Source organism: Pteropus vampyrus, unplaced genomic scaffold (genome assembly GCF_000151845.1).
Source record: "Pteropus vampyrus isolate Shadow unplaced genomic scaffold, Pvam_2.0 Scaffold144, whole genome shotgun sequence".
NCBI lineage: Eukaryota > Metazoa > Chordata > Mammalia > Chiroptera > Pteropodidae > Pteropus > Pteropus vampyrus.
The window spans coordinates 1,114,476-1,131,831 of record NW_011888925.1 but is presented as its reverse complement, the minus strand read 5'-3'; the positions used below and the strand labels follow the sequence as shown (position 1 = coordinate 1,131,831).

At 49.4% G+C, this 17,356-nt stretch overlaps 4 protein-coding genes and 1 non-coding gene across 9 annotated transcripts; 2 read left to right on the top strand and 3 right to left on the bottom strand.

Moving 5' to 3' along the window:
* Positions 1-1,606: 1,606 nt before the first annotated feature.
* LOC105297804 (ubiquinol-cytochrome-c reductase complex assembly factor 3) lies at positions 1,607-2,388 on the bottom strand. Its single transcript, XM_011368649.2, has 2 exons — positions 2,069-2,388; positions 1,607-1,974 (listed from the first exon to the last, which is right to left on the bottom strand). The coding sequence occupies exons 1-2, from the start codon at positions 2,300-2,302 to the stop codon at positions 1,825-1,827; spliced, it is 384 nt and encodes a 127-aa protein (XP_011366951.1). The 5' UTR covers positions 2,303-2,388; the 3' UTR covers positions 1,607-1,824.
* A 2,704-nt stretch (positions 2,389-5,092) lies between these two features.
* CSKMT (citrate synthase lysine methyltransferase) lies at positions 5,093-6,749 on the bottom strand. Of its 5 annotated transcripts, XM_023535781.1 has the most exons (4): positions 6,540-6,672; positions 6,151-6,235; positions 5,931-6,051; positions 5,093-5,764 (listed from the first exon to the last, which is right to left on the bottom strand). In XM_023535781.1, the coding sequence occupies exons 3-4, from the start codon at positions 5,995-5,997 to the stop codon at positions 5,109-5,111; spliced, it is 723 nt and encodes a 240-aa protein (XP_023391549.1). In that variant the 5' UTR covers positions 5,998-6,051; positions 6,151-6,235; positions 6,540-6,672; the 3' UTR covers positions 5,093-5,108. The 5 variants fall into 5 exon arrangements, with proteins under 5 accessions (XP_023391549.1, XP_011366945.1, XP_011366946.1 ...); XM_011368643.2 differs by lacking the exon at positions 6,540-6,672 and adding an exon at positions 6,679-6,749 and having other exon boundaries at positions 5,931-6,235; XM_011368644.2 differs by having other exon boundaries at positions 5,931-6,235.
* On the bottom strand, positions 6,326-6,474 carry LOC111744979. The gene has a single exon (XR_002782446.1). It is a non-coding gene; the product is annotated as a small nucleolar RNA SNORA57 (small nucleolar RNA).
* On the top strand, positions 6,635-9,203 carry CUNH11orf98 (chromosome unknown C11orf98 homolog). Its single transcript, XM_023535782.1, has 4 exons — positions 6,635-6,742; positions 6,898-7,022; positions 8,350-8,447; positions 8,529-9,203. The coding sequence occupies exons 1-4, from the start codon at positions 6,704-6,706 to the stop codon at positions 8,636-8,638; spliced, it is 372 nt and encodes a 123-aa protein (XP_023391550.1). The 5' UTR covers positions 6,635-6,703; the 3' UTR covers positions 8,639-9,203.
* A 3,429-nt stretch (positions 9,204-12,632) lies between these two features.
* INTS5 (integrator complex subunit 5) lies at positions 12,633-17,290 on the top strand. The gene is made up of 2 exons (XM_011368641.2): positions 12,633-12,781; positions 14,076-17,290. The coding sequence occupies exons 1-2, from the start codon at positions 12,702-12,704 to the stop codon at positions 17,053-17,055; spliced, it is 3,060 nt and encodes a 1,019-aa protein (XP_011366943.1). The 5' UTR covers positions 12,633-12,701; the 3' UTR covers positions 17,056-17,290.
* The last annotated feature ends 66 nt before the right edge of the window (positions 17,291-17,356 follow it).

Genomic DNA, 17,356 nt, shown 5'->3' with positions numbered 1-17,356 from the left:
TCTTGAATGGCTGGGAGGAACAAAACAGGCAGAGGAAGAACCTAAAGAGGCTTTTAGAGTACACCCTACTCATCTTACCTTGCCAGCAAAGAGACATTTCTAATCTCTGAGTCTGACTAGTTGCTAGGGAGGTTGAGGTGGGGACAGGTGCTGGCGGGTGGGGATTATCTTCGGCTCCTATGGGTAGGGCAGTGCATTAGCTATGCCCGGACTTGAGTCTAGTTCCTTCTTTAGTGAAATAGGGTCAACAGGACCTGTTAATTGGGGTGGTTGTGGGTGTCACATAATGCTGACATAAAGTGCTCTAGCACAGTGCCAGGCACCAAATAAGTCCCCAGTAATTACCAGCTACTAAAAGGGCAGTAGTTTTCTATGTAGTCATTCCCACATGGTGAGTAGCATCAGTGACCTTCACAACTGCATTTCTTTTACACTAAAATGTATTGAGTACTTAACATGTACCACACACTTTAAGTGCTTTATATGTATTAATAGATATGAAGGCACTCTTACCCAGGTGTAGGTGCAATTATCCTTTTTTAGAGACTGGGACATTAAAGCACATGACTTGCCCAAAGCGACACAGCAGGTAGTAGATCCTGAACACACCTGGGGAGCCCAACTCTAGGGCTCGGGTTCTGAACTGCCAAGCACCTTCATCAAAGCCCCTCTCAATACTGCTGATTGCCTCACCCTAGCGCTCCCTCATACAGCTGGTGACTGTCATTCCTGGGATAAGAAAGGGCACAATTAAATTGTAACGTGACAGATGTACTCAGCTTATGACTTCACCCAGCAGCTGAAAGCCACCAATGTTCACATCTGGTTTACACTTCAGTGTTACCAAGCTGTATTTAGTATTCTGGGTAAATTTACTTAATAAAAGCAGCCTTCTTTTTTCTATTACAATGTTGCTGGGAACCACAGGATATAGAATGGACAAAAGGGGAGCCAAGCAATAGACTTGGCTGTGGAGCTGCGACCCCACTGACAGCTTTATCTCCTCTCAGAGACATCTCCAGTAGATACAATACCTGGACTCAGAGTGAATACTACAGTGCAAACCGTGAAGGGGAAAAACCCAACTACATTTACTGAGAGGCTGCTCTGTGCCAGGCATTGCACTTTACATTTCTAAATTAATTTTTTTAAGCCAGCCCTTAATTATCACCTTTTATGAACAGGACTGAGACTCAGGTTTTGTAACATGCTGGAATTGAATCAAGATCTATTTGACTGAAAACACTCCTTTCACGACTCTTCCTAGCGAGTGGCCCTCCAAAGGTTAAGTAATGGCCACAGAAGACATCTGGCACATGTTAAATGTTAGAAGCCCCTGTCCAACCTCACTCGAAGGACAGGAACCCAAAGGGTCCTCTGTGGGCATCTACTGCTACAAGGTTTTCCCAGGTAGTTCTGATTTCAAGAATGTCCCCTGGTTATCCCCAAAAGTACACTCAGACCACGTGATCTGACTTCTGTTTTGACGACGTGGTTTCGTGTGCCTATTGGGCTTCGGCCTCACGTGGGTAGCAGGGTAGGCGGGAGTCACGGACATCCCAGCCCCAGAACACTCTAAGCATTTATAGATGTCGGACCGCAGAGCTCATTCTCGATGGAGGAACGTGATTTATTGATTTCCTCAATTGGCAGCATCCGATGGTGCGGGCCCGCCATGCGAACGTGAAAGCGCCGTCAGTGCAGGGTTTGAGCGGAACGGCAGCTCCCCGGACCCGGACTCCCCGCCAGGTCCATTCTCTAAAGGCCGCCTCCGACTCCTGCGCGGGAAGGCAGGTCCCAGCGCCCACAGGGGCAGGTCCCGGGTCACGCTGACCTCCCGCCGCCGCTGCCCATCCATTTCTTCCTCCAGGCCAAGTTCTCCTGCGTGGCCGCTGCCTCCTGCAGAGTAGCTAGCACTAACTGTTTGTTCCTGGCCGCCTGCTCCCTGCTCCGCGGGTCCTGCCCCGGCATCTCCTGCGGGCAGGAAGAGAGGTTCGCAGTCCCGGCCCCCAGCCCAGGGCTCTTCGCCTGTCCGTCCACCCCATCTCGGATTCCCAGTTGCTCCCACCTTCAGCATCGCCTGAATCCGCTCCTCTCCCGGGGTCACGAGGACAAAGAGCGCGGAGCCAACGCCAGCCCCCGCGCCCAGCACTGCGCCTACGATCAGCGCTTTGCGAAAGGCCTGCATGGTCCGCCGCGCAACCGGCGAGGCGCCCTCTGCCGTCCCCCGCAGCCTAGAAAGGCAGCCACCGCGTCTCACCGCCTCCCTGCACGGGCCAGAGCGACCCACAGAGGACACCATAGAGAAGGGAAGGGCTAGAGAGGGCCTAATCTGCGAAACGTTTGGAATCTAGAGCACCTGCGTTTTATATCTAGATTTGGACGAGACGGTTGAGCATGTCAAGGAAGTGTTGGCAAGGAGGACCGAGCACGGAGCCCATTGTCGTGAAATCCGGAGTGGGATTGCCAAGGGGAGAGTGCGTGTCTTCGTGGTTGCTATGGGTTTTACAACTATCTGCCCAGTTCTGAAATTTCCTAGTCAGTAGAAGGGTAGGGCTGGGCTCTGTGGTTTCCTACAGTAACTTGTGCCTTTCCAGTACACAGTGGACATCCAGATACTTAGACACATCGATCTATTATGACTCCTATCGATCCCTTCAACTCTTGAACAAAAACTCAAAGCCAAGTGAACTGGGCGGGGAGAAGGCGATATTTATATTTTTTCTTTCACTTGTTAATAAACTTGTTAAAAGTAAACTTCTTACATTTCTCGTAATATACCGTTGGCATTTTTTTTTTTTTTTAAACAATGAAAACTCTGGATTTCGTGTAACATATCGAATTCTAGTTTGGAGAAGAAAGCATTTCTTAGTTGTGTGACTCTACAAGTCATTTAAGTTTGTGCCGCGGTTTCTGCACCAGAATATGGGCTACTAACTGTATATCACAGTTCTAAGATAGTTAAATGGGTTCGTATGTAAAGCATTTAAAACAGTTCCAGCAAACGGTAAACATCATGTAAATATTCATTAAATACAACACAAAGAAATATGTCAACTTTGGAGACCCAGTGAGCAAAGGAATCCGGAAGTTCCAAATTTGTTATCAAGGCTCTTCACTCATAGGGCTTTAATCCAGATGCCCTTGTTGCTATCTCTCCGGCCTTTCCCAATGTCCCCAGGGAGTGTGTGCAAATAGAGCTCTTAGCCCACCTCTTGGGATTTTCCCCTCCCCTGAAAGGCCCATAATCTCCTAGCCTGTCATCTTCCTCTCTTCAGAAGTGATTAAGGGGCCAGGCTCCAAAGAAGATTAAAGGAACACCCCGTGGGGTACGACTAGGCAGGGGTTCAGATCTCTGAGTTCAACCACCCTGCACTCTAAAAATCCGCACCCATGGACCTTGTGCCAGAAAGCAATGAGGATGGGCCTTGGCCTAGAGATAGCCCAGGCTCCTTCCAGCATCCAGAAAGTGCTAGGCTGACCAACCCTCTCTGGAAGGACAGAGGAGAAATTGACAGGGTTGAAGATCACCAAGATATTCAGGTTAGTACTTCTCCGCCCTGTGTCCCTCTGATGGCTCTTCCAGTTTTGGCCCAAGCCTCCTGCTGTCCCCATGCAGGTTGTCTCTCAAAAGACCCATCTGCCCTCCATTGTGGTAGAAGCCTCTGAGATAAGTGAAGAGAGTGGGGAGCTCCGGTGGCCACATGAGGAGCTGCTGGTGCTCACTGATGATGAAGAGGAGGCTGAGGGCTTCTTCCAGGACCAAAGTGAAGAGCCAGGTGAGGGAGGTGGATGGTTCAACAGGGCCTTTGTGACGGGGATGTTCTGGGCAGGACCAAGATGGAAAACTCAGTCGTGTCCCCTGTATTAAGCAGTGCCAGACACGCAGATGTTCAACATAGTAAAAAATGTTGAGATGGGAAAGGTCAAGGTGGTTGGCATAGTTGATGAACTTTAGAAGGCAGTTCTGATGTCAGATGGGTCATGCCTTTTCATAAGTATTTTTAGTATTTTAAAATATTTACATTGTTGTGTTGTTGGGGAATATAATTACCCAAAATTTGACTAGCCAGAGATCGTTAACCTTTGGGATGTCTTCTCTTCCAGATTTTTCTCCATGTCTCTATACTGTTACATAAACTTTTTTGGGGGGGTGGGAGGGAGCACTATGCTAAAATACTTTTACCTCATGATTTTCAGAACCCAGTGGAGATACTTGTCCCTTCATGAAGAGGCTGTGAAGTTAGGCTCATTACAATTGCTGTTATTTTTATAAGCAAAAATGACAATTTCATGGTTTGGGGGGTTTTAGTAAAAGGTGGAAGATTTCACTTGAAGTGAAATGGAAGTATCGCAAAAATTCAGTATAGAACTATTTTCCACTGTTAATGGGCTCTTCACCTCCCCTCCCTCCCAGGCTGGACTTGGAGCCCACTGGACCCCAGATCTCCCTTACGAACCTTTAACCCAGAACTCAGCTGGGGGCGGGAACAAGTAGAGCAAGATGCCTCCTGGATTCCTGAAGACGCGGAGTGTCAGGAAGCCCCCAATCCCAGTCCTCTCTGGGACCCAGCAACAGGCTTTCGTGTCTGCCGAAGCCACTTTGTGGAATACTCCCATCTCCTGCCTCCCAGGAGCTTTGAAGGTATTGTTCCTTTCATTGAACATTTCACCTCGGTTTATGGAGCTCTTCTATCCATCCTTCACAATCTTCCCTTTATACACGGGAGAAAAATGAGCCTTGGAGGTTAGAGGTCATTGGGCCTCATTAGTCAACGCTGGGATTTGGATTAAGAATTCCTATCTGCTTTCAAGAGTTCCAGTTAGTTAGAGTGAGGAATGATCCACTTGTCCCATCTCAACTCAGCGCTTATCTTGTGCCTGGTTCTGCTAAATGTTTCACCTGTTATTCTATGTAATCCTCATAACTCCAGGTATTATTATCATGCTGATAAGAAAACCGGGGCACATAAAGTCAATACTATGTATACCCAGGTAGTAAATGTGGAAGCCAGGACTGAAAACCTCTTTCCAGCCATTTTGCAAAGGCAAAGCTCTCCTCACCTCTCTTTACCCAACAGAAACACTAGAGTCAAGATTAAAAGTCTTTAATGAGAGCCTTGAACCAAGTAAGCAAAGTAGGTGATGCCCCTGAAAGGGCCGAGCTCCTGCACAGCTACAGCCCAGCCTTGAGATCCTTGCTCCAGGCAGGGTAGGCGTATGTCAGGGTCCTCATCCGAGAACTGAATCAGGGTCCCCTGGGGGCTTAGGACCCTCAGACATTCTGACAGCAGCTGGTAAGCCCCCTGCAGACCACCCCGGGCAACAGCATCCCAAGTACCCTTGTCCAGCACTAGCTGGAAGGAGCCGGAGGAAGCCACTGGCTCCAGGTTCTGGGCATCAGCCTGCATGAAGCGGAGGCGGGAGGCAGGGTGCCCAGGGCGCAGGGGTGTTTGGCCTTGGCCACCTTCCAGGAGGCTGTTCATGTGGCCCACGGCCACAGGAGAGAAGTCCACCCCCAGCACATCCACAGGGTGCGGGCACTTGGTGTAGAGGCCTGTACACAGGCTGGAGGTTCCACAGCCCACGTCCAACACCCGCAGTGGAGAGGCAGCCCGGGCTCCCTGCAGCAGTGGCAGTAGGAGCCCCTGGGCTTCCTCATACCCAAAGAACCAATCGAAGGTGGGGACGCTGCCCAGACGGGGCTGGGCGTGGAGCTTATCCCAGAGGCTGCGGTCCGCTAAGCAGCTACTGGCCAGGGAGCCTGTGGACACGAGCGAAGAAAGGCAAGTCATCCGGCGCCCGAGTTCTATCAAAACGCTGCAAAACGGCGTAATGTAAGCGGGATTTTAGGAGTCACAATTTCAGGGCCTAGCGTCCCGGGTCACAAAGAACCCACTTTGCCCACCCATTCTGTCCATTTTTCCTACCCGCCAAGGCGCGGCGCGTCCCCGCAGGCAGGGTCGCCATGTGGAGGGTTCGGCGCAGGGCAGCCATCCAGAGGTGCCGGCAAGGTCAGCCGGAGACCTGCGAAATTTCGCCGGCAGAAGCCTGAGGTCCAAGGGAAGATTTGCAAAATCCGCTTTGCGGAATATAACGCGTACAGCTTCCCTAACTACAGCCTCGGAAAAAAGGCGGACATACACCTACTACGGTACCAAAGGCCTTTATTGGTTGCAACGAAAGTGAGACGGGAGGGGACGCTACAGCTCCGGCTCCTAGGGCGGCTTCAGACCTGAAATCAAAGGAGAAGGCGTGAAAGGAGAAGGCGTGAGCATGTCAGGAAAGAGCCCAATGAACCTCAGTTCTGCCTTGCTTCTTGGAGCCGTGTCCCGGCGCGTGAGGATAGAACCGGCGGACTGAAAGCCGCCGGCACCGAAGACATGACGCCGAGGGGGCCGGAGCCCTTTCCCTCTGCCTCCGTACATTACGGGGACCGGGACCGCACGCCCGATCCCCGCCAAGAAGAGGAGGGTCCGCAAGCACACCCCTTAAAATCCCCGCACCACCAGGACGGTCCGCTAACAACCCCAACTTACTCCGTGGCGGAGCTCCAAAAGGATTGTGGGGCGGCTGATTTTCTTTATATAGGGCAAGACCCGCCCCCGAGCTGCGATTGGTTCACGGAGGCTGAGGGGCGGGGCCCCGATGGACCCGGCTTAGAGCGGAAGCACAAACCTTAAGCCAGCAACGTGGATCGGCCATGGGTGCTCCCGGGGGGAAGATCAACCGGCCCCGAACGGTGACTCTGTGGGAGCGCTGTCTTTGTTTCGCAAGCGGCCCTGAGCCCTCTAATCTCGCCAGAGATTGGATCGATAGGCCAGAGTCGCCGGTGCGGGAGGTACTGGGTCGCGCGGTGCGTGGCCTCCGTCTGATTAGCATCTTCCTCCCCTGCAGGAGCTGAAGAAGAAACTGTTCAAGCGACGGCGGGTGTTGAACCGGGAGCGGCGACTGAAGCACCGGGTGGTCGGGGCTGTGATAGACGAAGGGCTGATCACGCGGCACCACCTCAAGAAGCGGGCGTGAGTGCCAGACCCTCTTCCCCTTGGGCCTCCTCAGGAGTCTCCTCCCTCGGTGCGGGGCTCCGGAGCAGATGACCCCTCTCCATTTTCGTTGTGCACTCACGTTTGTGCAAGAGACGTTTCTGCTGTGTTTGTGCCTAAACTCTGTTAGCCTCTCACTTTACTGGTAGCTCACAAACCTTTCCTTGGGTCTTGGACCACATTGAGAATCTTGAGAGCTCTCGACTCTCCCATCTCCCCCAAAACTATACATTCACACAGGTTTTTATAAGTAAACTTTAAAGCGGACATAGAAGCTTGCATACAACTGAATAATTTTCACAGAGGCACATGTGGAGTTTTGCATGTAAGTTTCAAGGCCCACTGAGTCTTGGGAAAGAGTTCTCATCCCATCCTTTCATTGACCTCTTCATTATCAATGGCATAAATAATAAAGGTCTCTGTCCCTGGTTCTTGGCACAGAGCTTCTAAAACCCTTGGAGTGTTAGGGGTGTCTCATTTCATTAGGGGCCTCTTTTGAGCACACTTAAGTTTATGTGTGTGCTTTATTAAGATAATGCATGACAGGGTGGGGCTCTTCACCAGAAAAACCTAGCGATTAGAGGATTGGAAATTTAAGCACCATCCACTGACCTCTGGGAAGTGGGTGTGGTTGCTGGAGATTAAGCTCTATAAAAACTCTTAAACAACAGATTTAATGAGCTTCCCGGTTGGTGAACCTGTGGAGGTGCTGGGAGGGTGGCTCATCTGGAGAGGGCATGGGAACTCCTGGCCCCTTTCCTATACCTTAACTTATGCATCTCCCATCTGGCTGTTCCTGAGTTGTATCCTTTTTATAATAAATCAGTAAATGCAAGTAAATGTTTCCCTGAGTTCTTTGAGCTCTTTTAGCAGATTATGGTATCTGAGAAGGAGATTATGAGAACCCTGATTTATACCTGGTGGATCAGAAGTACAAGTGACAACATGCTATCTCCAGGTAGATAGTGTCAGAACCGAGTTCAATTTGTAGGACGCTCAGTCAATGTCTGTTGAGAATTGGAGAATTGCTTGATGTGGGGGGAAATAAAACCCACTTCTGGTATCAGAAGAAAAAATAGAAGTAAAAATAAACTTGTAGTCTCCTCTTACAAGTTTATACACTGTACTAAAATTTAACATTTAATATTAAGTACTTTATGTGTTGAGATTAAACTCACTACCTTAGAGCCCAGATTTTCAAATAGTTCTTTGACATGGACCCAGATACCTTTTCAATAGCCAGAACCACTGTGTGGTCTATACTGGTTCAGGTTAACCTGGATCGTTGCTCTTACCTACCCTTCAGGTCCAGTGCACGTGCCAACATTACTCTGTCTGGGAAGAAGCGCAGAAAGCTCCTCCAACAGATCCGGCTTGCCCAGAAAGAGAAAGCAGCCATGGAAGGTGAGGCTGGGGCACAGAGCGGGGATGAGGGGACAGTCTGGATCCACTTGGATTCTTTAATGCTTCTTTCTCTTTGCTCAGTGGAAGCCCCTGCAAAGCCATCCAGGACTAGTGAACCACAGCGCAAATCACAAAAGAAGACAAAAGCCCCCCAGGATGTAGACATGGAAGACCTGGAAGATGGGAGCTAAATCTCTCACCCCTTTCACCAGAAGATTCTCAGCTGGAGCCAGGAGGACTCAGTGGTTGTTTCAGAAGACTTTGGAGGAAACATTGCACCGTTTTATTCTCTCTTGATTCCTCTTCCGTAATGGCCTAGTTACCTGCCATGGAAGGAATGTGTCGAGAGGAAGAATGGAGAAGAAATATCAGAGAGGAGGCTCCTTAGCAGTCAACCCTATATGTAATAAAGCCTAGAGTTTTCACTGAGATGTGTGTAATTAAATGTAGGGATGGGATGGGCCATGAAAAGCGGTCTGCGAATGTGGGAACAAGACAGTTAGGAAGCAGGACCCACAGACCTTACTTGAGCAAAGACAACAAGAAGCCAGCCTCTGTGACGGCCCTTGAGCGACACTCCAACTTTCCATTTCCGACCAAAATATAGATGATTGTAGAGATGCAGAGGAGGTAAGAGTCCTGATACCAGTTTCTGCCACTGCCTCTGTGTGACAGTGGCGGGCAAGTCACTTTATGTCATGTTCATTTGTGCTTCCTTTGCTGGCTCATTTTTAATAAAGTGAAGACCAAACATTATTTTTCCCTTCTAACGTTCAGAAATTCTGTTTGTTGGAAGCCAGGGCTGGGGTGTTTAATTCAAGTGAAAAGCTGCCTGGGCGGAGGTGTGTTCAACCTGGGAAAAAGCATATTCTCTGTGTCTTATTTAATCGGTACAGGCTTCCTGGAAGAGGGAAGGTTTGGGCTCAGTGTTGCATCCTCCTCCCCAACTTTATATTTTGAACAACTTCAAACTTTCAGTAAAATTAAGAGATTAGTACAATGAACCCTTATATATATATTCCATTTGAATTTACCAATTTTTAATATTTCGATATACTTGTTTTTCTACACACTTGCAAATATGTATGTATGTGTGTGTCTGTTGTCTTTGCTGACTCATGCAGATGAGATTTGATCCCAAAGGACATTCTTTTATATAGCAAAGATGCTGTTATCACTGAAGACTTTTAACATTGGTGAAATAGCTAATATTCAGTTTTTCACATGCAAATTTCCTCATTGTTCCAATAATGTTCTGTATAGCTGTTTTTTCCCTTAATCCAGAGGCCAATCAAGGATTGCATATTGCATTTCATTGTTATATCTCTAGTCTCCTTCAATTGAGAACAATACCCTACCTTGTCTTAGATGACTTTTTTTTGAAGAGTCCAGCCTTTTTGTTTATTTATTTCTTTAAGAATATCCCACAACCTGGGTTCGAGTGTATTTTTTTGGGGAAAATTCTACATAGATGATTTTGCTTACATCCCATTGTATTACATCAGGAAACAGAGTGGATCCTTGAACAACACAGGTTTGAACTGCACCGGTCCACTTATATGCAGATTATTTTCAATAAATACTGTAAATGTATTTTCCTTATGATTTCCTTAATAATATTTTTCTCAAGCTTACTTTATTGTAAAATACAGTATATAATGCATATAACATACCAAATATGTGTTAATTGACTTATCGGTAAGACTTCTGGTCAACAGTTGGCTATTAGTAGTTAAATTTTTGGGGAGTCAAAAGTTATGAGGATTTCGTACTGTGTGTGGGGGGGCAACACCCCTAACCCACACATTATAGGGTCAACTGTATGTAATACCAGTTTGTCTCATTATTGGTGATTCTAATGGGTAGAAACTTGGTAAAGTGGATGTCTGTCATTTCTCCACTGTTAAGGTACCCTCCCCCTTTATTATTAATACGTAATCTATAGAGCGATACTTAATATCGTTTGAATACCCTATTCCCCAATGACCTTTCACCCAATGGTTTTAGCATCCATGATGATTTTCACCTGAATTAGCTGCAAAATGGTGATCTGCTAATTCTAGCATTCATTCATATTATTCAGTTGACATATTGTGTAAAGAAAATCTCTCCTTCCTTTTTAAAATATCACTAAGGATTTACATTGTTTTTCAATGTGTTACAATCCATTACTATTATTATTATTCTTTTTTACTACTATTACTTTTTAATGCTCAAAATCATACCGAATTTGGCCAGCAAGAACCTCTTCAAGGTAGTCTCTGTCCTTTTGACACAATACCATCAGTATTCGAGCACTTCCTTACTTTCTGGCACTATGAGATGCTCCAGGCCCAGCTGCTACTTACCCTGGCCTAAAATTTGGAATCAGCCATTCTTCCAGAGAAATAGTACTATGTTCAGTTTTGAACACAGAAAGAAAAAGTATTTGTTTGAAACTGAACTGTAATCAAATGTAGTAAGGAGAGGAGGGGAGGAGATAAGAGGGAGAAGGAAAGACATTTTCAACATCTTGGTATGCCCATCTTTCATAATTTTGTTTTCCCTGTGCCCAAGGTGGGAAGGAGCTTGCTCTGAAGAGTTTCTGTATCTGACATGTTAAGTCCTTTAAATATATGAGCTGAAGTGATCTTTGCAAAAAGTCTGTAAGATATGAGATATCATGCCCATTTTACAGATTAAAAAAAAAGGGGGCTCCAAACGGCTCACTTGCTCAGGGTTACCTTGCTAATAAATAGCAGACATGAGTCCAGATTTACCAGACTCCAAAATGAGCACCCATAGATTGTGAAATCCTTAAGGGCAGGGACCACATGACAGTCTCTTATTTGATTCAAAAGCCTCCTTTTACAGATCAAAAATTGAGGCCCAGAGAAGAGTTGAGTCCAAGTTTGAGGTAGAACTAGGAGCAGAAATTGTCTCATATTTACTGTCCTAGAATATACACTTTGTGAGTTATTGAACTTCTAAAATTTAAGAACAAATGAAGGATAATTAGTCATTTAACTTTTAAAATACAACCACTTCGAAAGTATCTCTAGGTCCAGTTAAAACAAATTCTTCATCAACAAAGACCTGTTTTTGTGAAATAGGAAAAGAAAAGAAAGTATCTTTAGGATCTACCAACGGATGTTATTCTAATTCACACTTCGATTGAGAGCAGTAAGCCCTCTGGTTAATGCAGGTCTCAGAACCTATTTTAGTTTTCATTTATTCAATCAACTACTTATTAAGAACCTACTAAGCGTCAGGCACACACTTGCAGGTGATGAAGACATAGCCTTTAACAAAATAAGCAAAATCCCTGTTTTCAAAGAGCTTCTTTTCTGGAGTTCTTTCAACAAATACAATAACAATACCTAATACTTATTAAGTGCTTGCTTACTACTGCAGGCACCAAGTGCTATACAAAGAACCTACTACCAGGTTTCGATTTTCACAACTCTGTGAGTTAGTTGTACTATTACCATCTTCATTTCCTCAAGAGGAAACAAGCATAGAGAGAGATTAAGTAAGTGGACTAGCTGGCCGGAGACTAGCTGGCCGGAGTGGGGGCTCTTGATGGGGTGTACTAGCTCCACACATAGTTACCACACTTCCTCTCTGCAGGCCTGGGGACGGGAGGCACACGAAAGTCCCGGTGGCGGATGTTGGGGAGGCGGCAAAGCCTGAATCATGGAAACCGATGGGATCGCAGTGCCAACCTAGGACTGAGAAGACTCCTTCAGCCTAGCCAGCCCAGTTTACTCGGGGCTTCCTCTCCCTCCTCTCTTTCCTTTCCATCTCTTCATCTTCTCTTACGAATTTTCTCTTCTTCCTTTCCGTCTCTTTTCCGCTTTCCCCCTTCCTTTCTCTCCTTCAACTGCTTTTTACACTGTCACTGTTTCTTGATTAAAATGTTTCCTAGTGCTTCATTTTTTAAAACCTCGTGAAATTGACCATTTTGCATTTTGGTCTTTAGAAAAAATAATTAAAGCCAACCGAATGGTAGCAGCTGGCATTAGTCTGTGTATCAATGGTAAAAAAAAAAAAAAAAAAAGTTGCATTGAGGGTGGGTCGGCTTCCCGCTGTGATCATCACAGTCCGGCTCTAGGACCTCGACACAGTGTGGAACCAATATGTGAGGGTCACGGACACCGCCGGATGGGTTTTCTTGAGAGGCTTCGCCGCTAGTTCCTTTCAGGGTTCTCGTCAGCGCGCATGCGCTGCCTGCGCTCCGCCGCTCCCGCCTCGGGCTCAGGCTAGGGCTCCGGGATGTCCGCGTTGTGCGACCCTCCCGGGGCCCCAGGGCCTCCCGGGCCTGCCCCGGCCACCCACGGTCCCGCGCCGCTCAGGTAGTCAGAGCCCCTGGCATCTTCCCCCACCGCGCGGCCCCGCGCCGATCCCCAGCCTTCTCGGCAGAAACCCAGATCCTACCTCGAGAACTCGCGTCAGGGTTCTCAGAGATTCCTGGTTGGGTCTTCCCAGGACTCAGGGACTGCCTCACCAAAACTCTGGGCTCCAGTGCCCGCACTCCCAAGATCTCGACACTGCCTCCCTTAAACCCCAGTGACTAGGTACTCCGGACCCTGCCCTAGCTCTCCCGAGATTTGGGGATATCAGAACTCTTGGGAACCCAGCTGCCTTGTTCCTTTTAGACCCGAGGGAACCCAGGGTTCCCTGACTTCATGGAGACCCCATGAGCACTCAGGCCTAAAAACCCACAGAATGCTTCCTTCTAGCCTTTCCCTGGACTTCCAAGAAGGGAAACACTCCTCTCACATTAGAGTATTTTTTTGGAGGAACCAGAGAGGAATGGCTCAGTCAGAACCCTAACAGCCCCTAGAGGATGCTGTCTTTGGCGAAAAGGGCAATAAGAGGAAGAGGCTTTTGAACCTCTATGTTTTAGGAGGGGAAGGGTTGAAAAGCATTGTCTGTGCCCTGGGTCACCCTAATCCCTAGGCACATTGAGGGTGCCGGGAAGGTGGTTGTCATTGGTATGGAGTCAAAATGTTGGGTGGTTGAGATGCTTGCAGAATATGGGAAGAAACAGGTTTGGGGAAGGAGAGCCCTTAGTTAAGGAGCAAGTTTGACCTTATGGTTGATTTTTTTTCATAAAGAGTAAAATCCAGGATGCTTATGTTGTAGTGGGGAGTGCAGTAAAGTTGGACAGGTGTATTTGAAGCAGATGTTATAGGAACACAAACTATACTCAAATCAATTCAACAAAAATTTATTGAGTACTTCCCATATACCAGGCACCTCCACAGAAAGGGATTCGGTGTTGAAGAACACAGAAATGGTTACTACCCTCTTGGAGCTTATAGTCTGATTACTTAACCTTGCCTTTCTAATCTGTAAAATGGGATCATAATAGTACCTTATTGGGTTGTTGTCTGGATTGAAATAATACACGTAAGTACTTTAAAAAGTACATGACATTCTAAGACTTACGTCGATATTATTAAAAGAAAAATAGCATTTATTGAGTGATTAGTGTGAAATAGATATGATACTTACGTGCTTTATGAACATTATCTCATGAAGGTAATTCTCTATTTCACATAGAAAAAAACAAGCTCACGGAGGGAATGTAACTTGCCCAGCATCTCTCAACACAATAAGTCTGATTCTCTTGTTTCCTTATAGTGCTCAGGAGCTGTCCCAGGAAATCAAAGCTTTTCTGACTGGCATCGACCCCATTCTGGGCCACCAGCTCTCAGCCCGGGAACATGCACGCTGTAGTCTTCTCCTGCTCCGCTCTTTGCCACCTGCTCGGGCTGCCGTGCTTGACCACTTGCGAGGCGTCTTTGATGAGAGTGTCCGGGCCCACCTGGCTGCCCTGGATGAAAGCCCTGTGGCTGGCCCACCTCATCTCCGTCCACCTCCACCTTCCCATGTACCTGCTGGGGGACCTGGTCTAGAGGATGTGGTACAGGAAGTGCAGCAGGTGCTGTCCGAGTTTATCCGGGCCAACCCAAAGGCCTGGGCACCTGTGATTAGTGCATGGTCCATTGACCTCATGGGGCAACTAAGCAGCACATACTCGGGCCAGCACCAGCGTGTGCCCCATGCCACTGGCTCTCTCAACGAATTGCTGCAGCTGTGGATGGGCTGTCGGGCCACACGCACATTAATGGACATCTATGTTCAGTGCCTCTCGGCTCTCATTGGTAGTTGTCCAGATGCCTGTGTGGATGCCTTGCTGGATACTTCTGTCCAGCATTCCCCACACTTTGACTGGGTCGTGGCCCATATTGGCTCCTCTTTTCCTGGCACCATCATCTCCCGAGTCCTCTCCTGTGGCCTGAAGGACTTCTGTGTTCATGGTGGGGCTGGAGGTGGAGCTGGTGGCAGTGGTGGCAGCTCTTCTCAAACCCCTTCTACAGACCCCTTCCCTGGATCTCCTGCTATCCCTGGGGAGAAGCGGGTGCCCAAGATTGCCTCAGTTGTTGGCATCCTAGGGCACTTGGCCTCCCGCCACGGAGACAGCATCCGACGGGAGCTCCTGCGAATGTTCCATGATAGCCTGGCAGGGGTAGCTGGGGGCCGAAGTGGGGACCCCTCCCTACAGGCCACAGTTCCCTTCCTCCTGCAGCTGGCAGTCATGTCACCAGCTTTGCTGGGCACAGTCTCTGGAGAGCTGGTGGACTGCCTTAAGCCCCCAGCCGTGCTGAGCCAGCTACAGCAACACCTGCAGGGATTCCCCCGAGAGGAGCTGGACAACATGCTGAACCTGGCTGTGCACCTGGTGAGCCAGGCCTCTGGGGCAGGTGCCTACCGCCTGCTGCAGTTCTTGGTGGACACAGCCATGCCTGCCTCAGTCATTACTACCCAGGGCCTGGCTGTGCCAGATACCGTGCGTGAAGCCTGTGACCGGCTAATCCAGCTGCTGCTGCTACACCTGCAAAAACTGGTTCATCACCGGGGAGGGTCTCCTGGGGAAGGGGTGCTGGGCCCACCTCCACCCCCCCGCCCTGTGCCCTTTCTAGATGCGCTGAGAAACCATGTTGGAGAGCTGTGTGGAGAGACATTACGATTGGAACGGAAGCGCTTCCTCTGGCAACACCAGCTCCTGGGCCTGCTCTCCGTCTATACCCGGCCTAGCTGTGGACCTGACGCCTTGGGCCATCTCCTGAGCCGGGCCCGAAGCCCTGAAGAGTTGAGTTTGGCCACTCAGTTATATGCAGGGCTGGTGGTCAGTCTCTCTGGCCTCCTGCCCCTGGCCTTCCGAAGCTGCTTGGCTCGGGTGCATGCAGGAACTTTGCAGCCTCCCTTCACGGCGAGGTTCCTGCGCAACTTGGCACTGCTAGTGGGGTGGGAACAGCAGGGCGATGAGGGCCCTGCAGCCCTAGGGGCCCGGTTTGGGGAGTCTGCCTCAGCCCATCTGTCTGACCTGGCTCCTCTCCTGCTACATCCTGAGGAGGAAGTAGCCGAAGCTGCTGCCTCCCTCCTGGCCATTTGTCCCTTTCCTCCAGAAGCCCTGTCCCCCTCTCAACTTCTGGGACTGGTGAGAGCTGGAGTACATCGCTTCTTTGCTTCTCTGAGGCTGCATGGCCCCTCAGGTGTGGCTTCGGCCTCCCAGCTTCTTACCCGCCTCTCTCAGACCTCTCCTGCTGGGCTTAAGGCTGTCTTGCAGCTGCTCGTTGAGGGAGCCTTACATCGGGGCAACACAGAACTGTTTGGAGGGGAAGTGGATGGGGACAATGAGACTCTTTCAGTTGTCTCAGCTTCTTTGGCTTCTGCCTCCCTGTTGGACACAAACCGGCGGCACACTGCAGCTGTGCCAGGTCCTGGAGGGATTTGGTCTGTTTTCCACGCTGGAGTCATCGGCCGTGGCCTAAAGCCACCCAAGTTTGTCCAGTCACGAAATCAGCAGGAAGTGATCTATAACACCCAGAGCCTCCTCAGCCTCCTAGTGCACTGCTGCAGTGCCCCTGGAGGCACTGAATGTGGGGGCTGCTGGGGGGCTCCCACCCTGAGCCCAGAGGCAGCCAAAGCAGTTGCAGTGACCTTGGTGGAGAGTGTGTGTCCTGATGCGGCTGGCGCTGAGCTAGCCTGGCCCCCTGAGGAGCATGCCCGGGCCACCGTGGAGCGGGATCTCCGCATTGGCCGGCGCTTCCGGGAGCAGCCCCTGCTCTTTGAGCTGTTAAAGCTGGTAGCAGCTGCTCCCCCAGCCCTGTGCTACTGCTCCGTGTTGCTGCGGGGGCTGCTGGCTGCCCTCTTGAGCCACTGGGAAGCCTCTCGCCATCCTGATACGGCCCACTCTCCCTGGCATCTGGAGGCATCTTGCACCCTAGTGGCTGTCATGGCTGAGGGAAGCCTTCTGCCACCAGCCCTGGGTAATATGCACGAAGTATTTAGCCAACTGGCACCTTTTGAAGTGCGTCTGCTGCTGCTCAGTGTCTGGGGCTTTCTCCGGGAGCACGGGCCCTTGCCCCAGAAGTTTATCTTCCAGTCAGAGCGTGGCCGCTTCATCCGGGACTTCTCCAGGGAGGGTGGGGGTGAGGGTGGACCCCACCTGGCTGTGCTGCACAGTGTCCTCCACCGCAACATTGACCGCCTGGGCCTTTTCTCTGGCCGTTTCCAGGCACCTTCACCGTCCACTCTACTTCGGCAGGGGACATAGCCTTTTTCATGCTCCGGGAGCCGAGGGAGTTTGAGCAGTGAGACGGGGCTAAGGTGCTGCAGAAAGATGAAGATTTCTAAGACTATGGCGTAAAGAACGCTGTCACTTTTTTCTTCTCTCACCTTTTTTTTTTTTTCTAAATAAAATTTGCTGATTTGAGAAAAACAGAGTCCAGTGCCTCTGTCCGACGCTTAGAGCAGGCAAAATAGGACAGCGCCAGGTTCTGGACAGTTCCGCCCTCATCGCCCAGCCACGCCCTCATCGCCCAGCCACGCCCTCTACCTGCTTTTGGAGTGCGCGC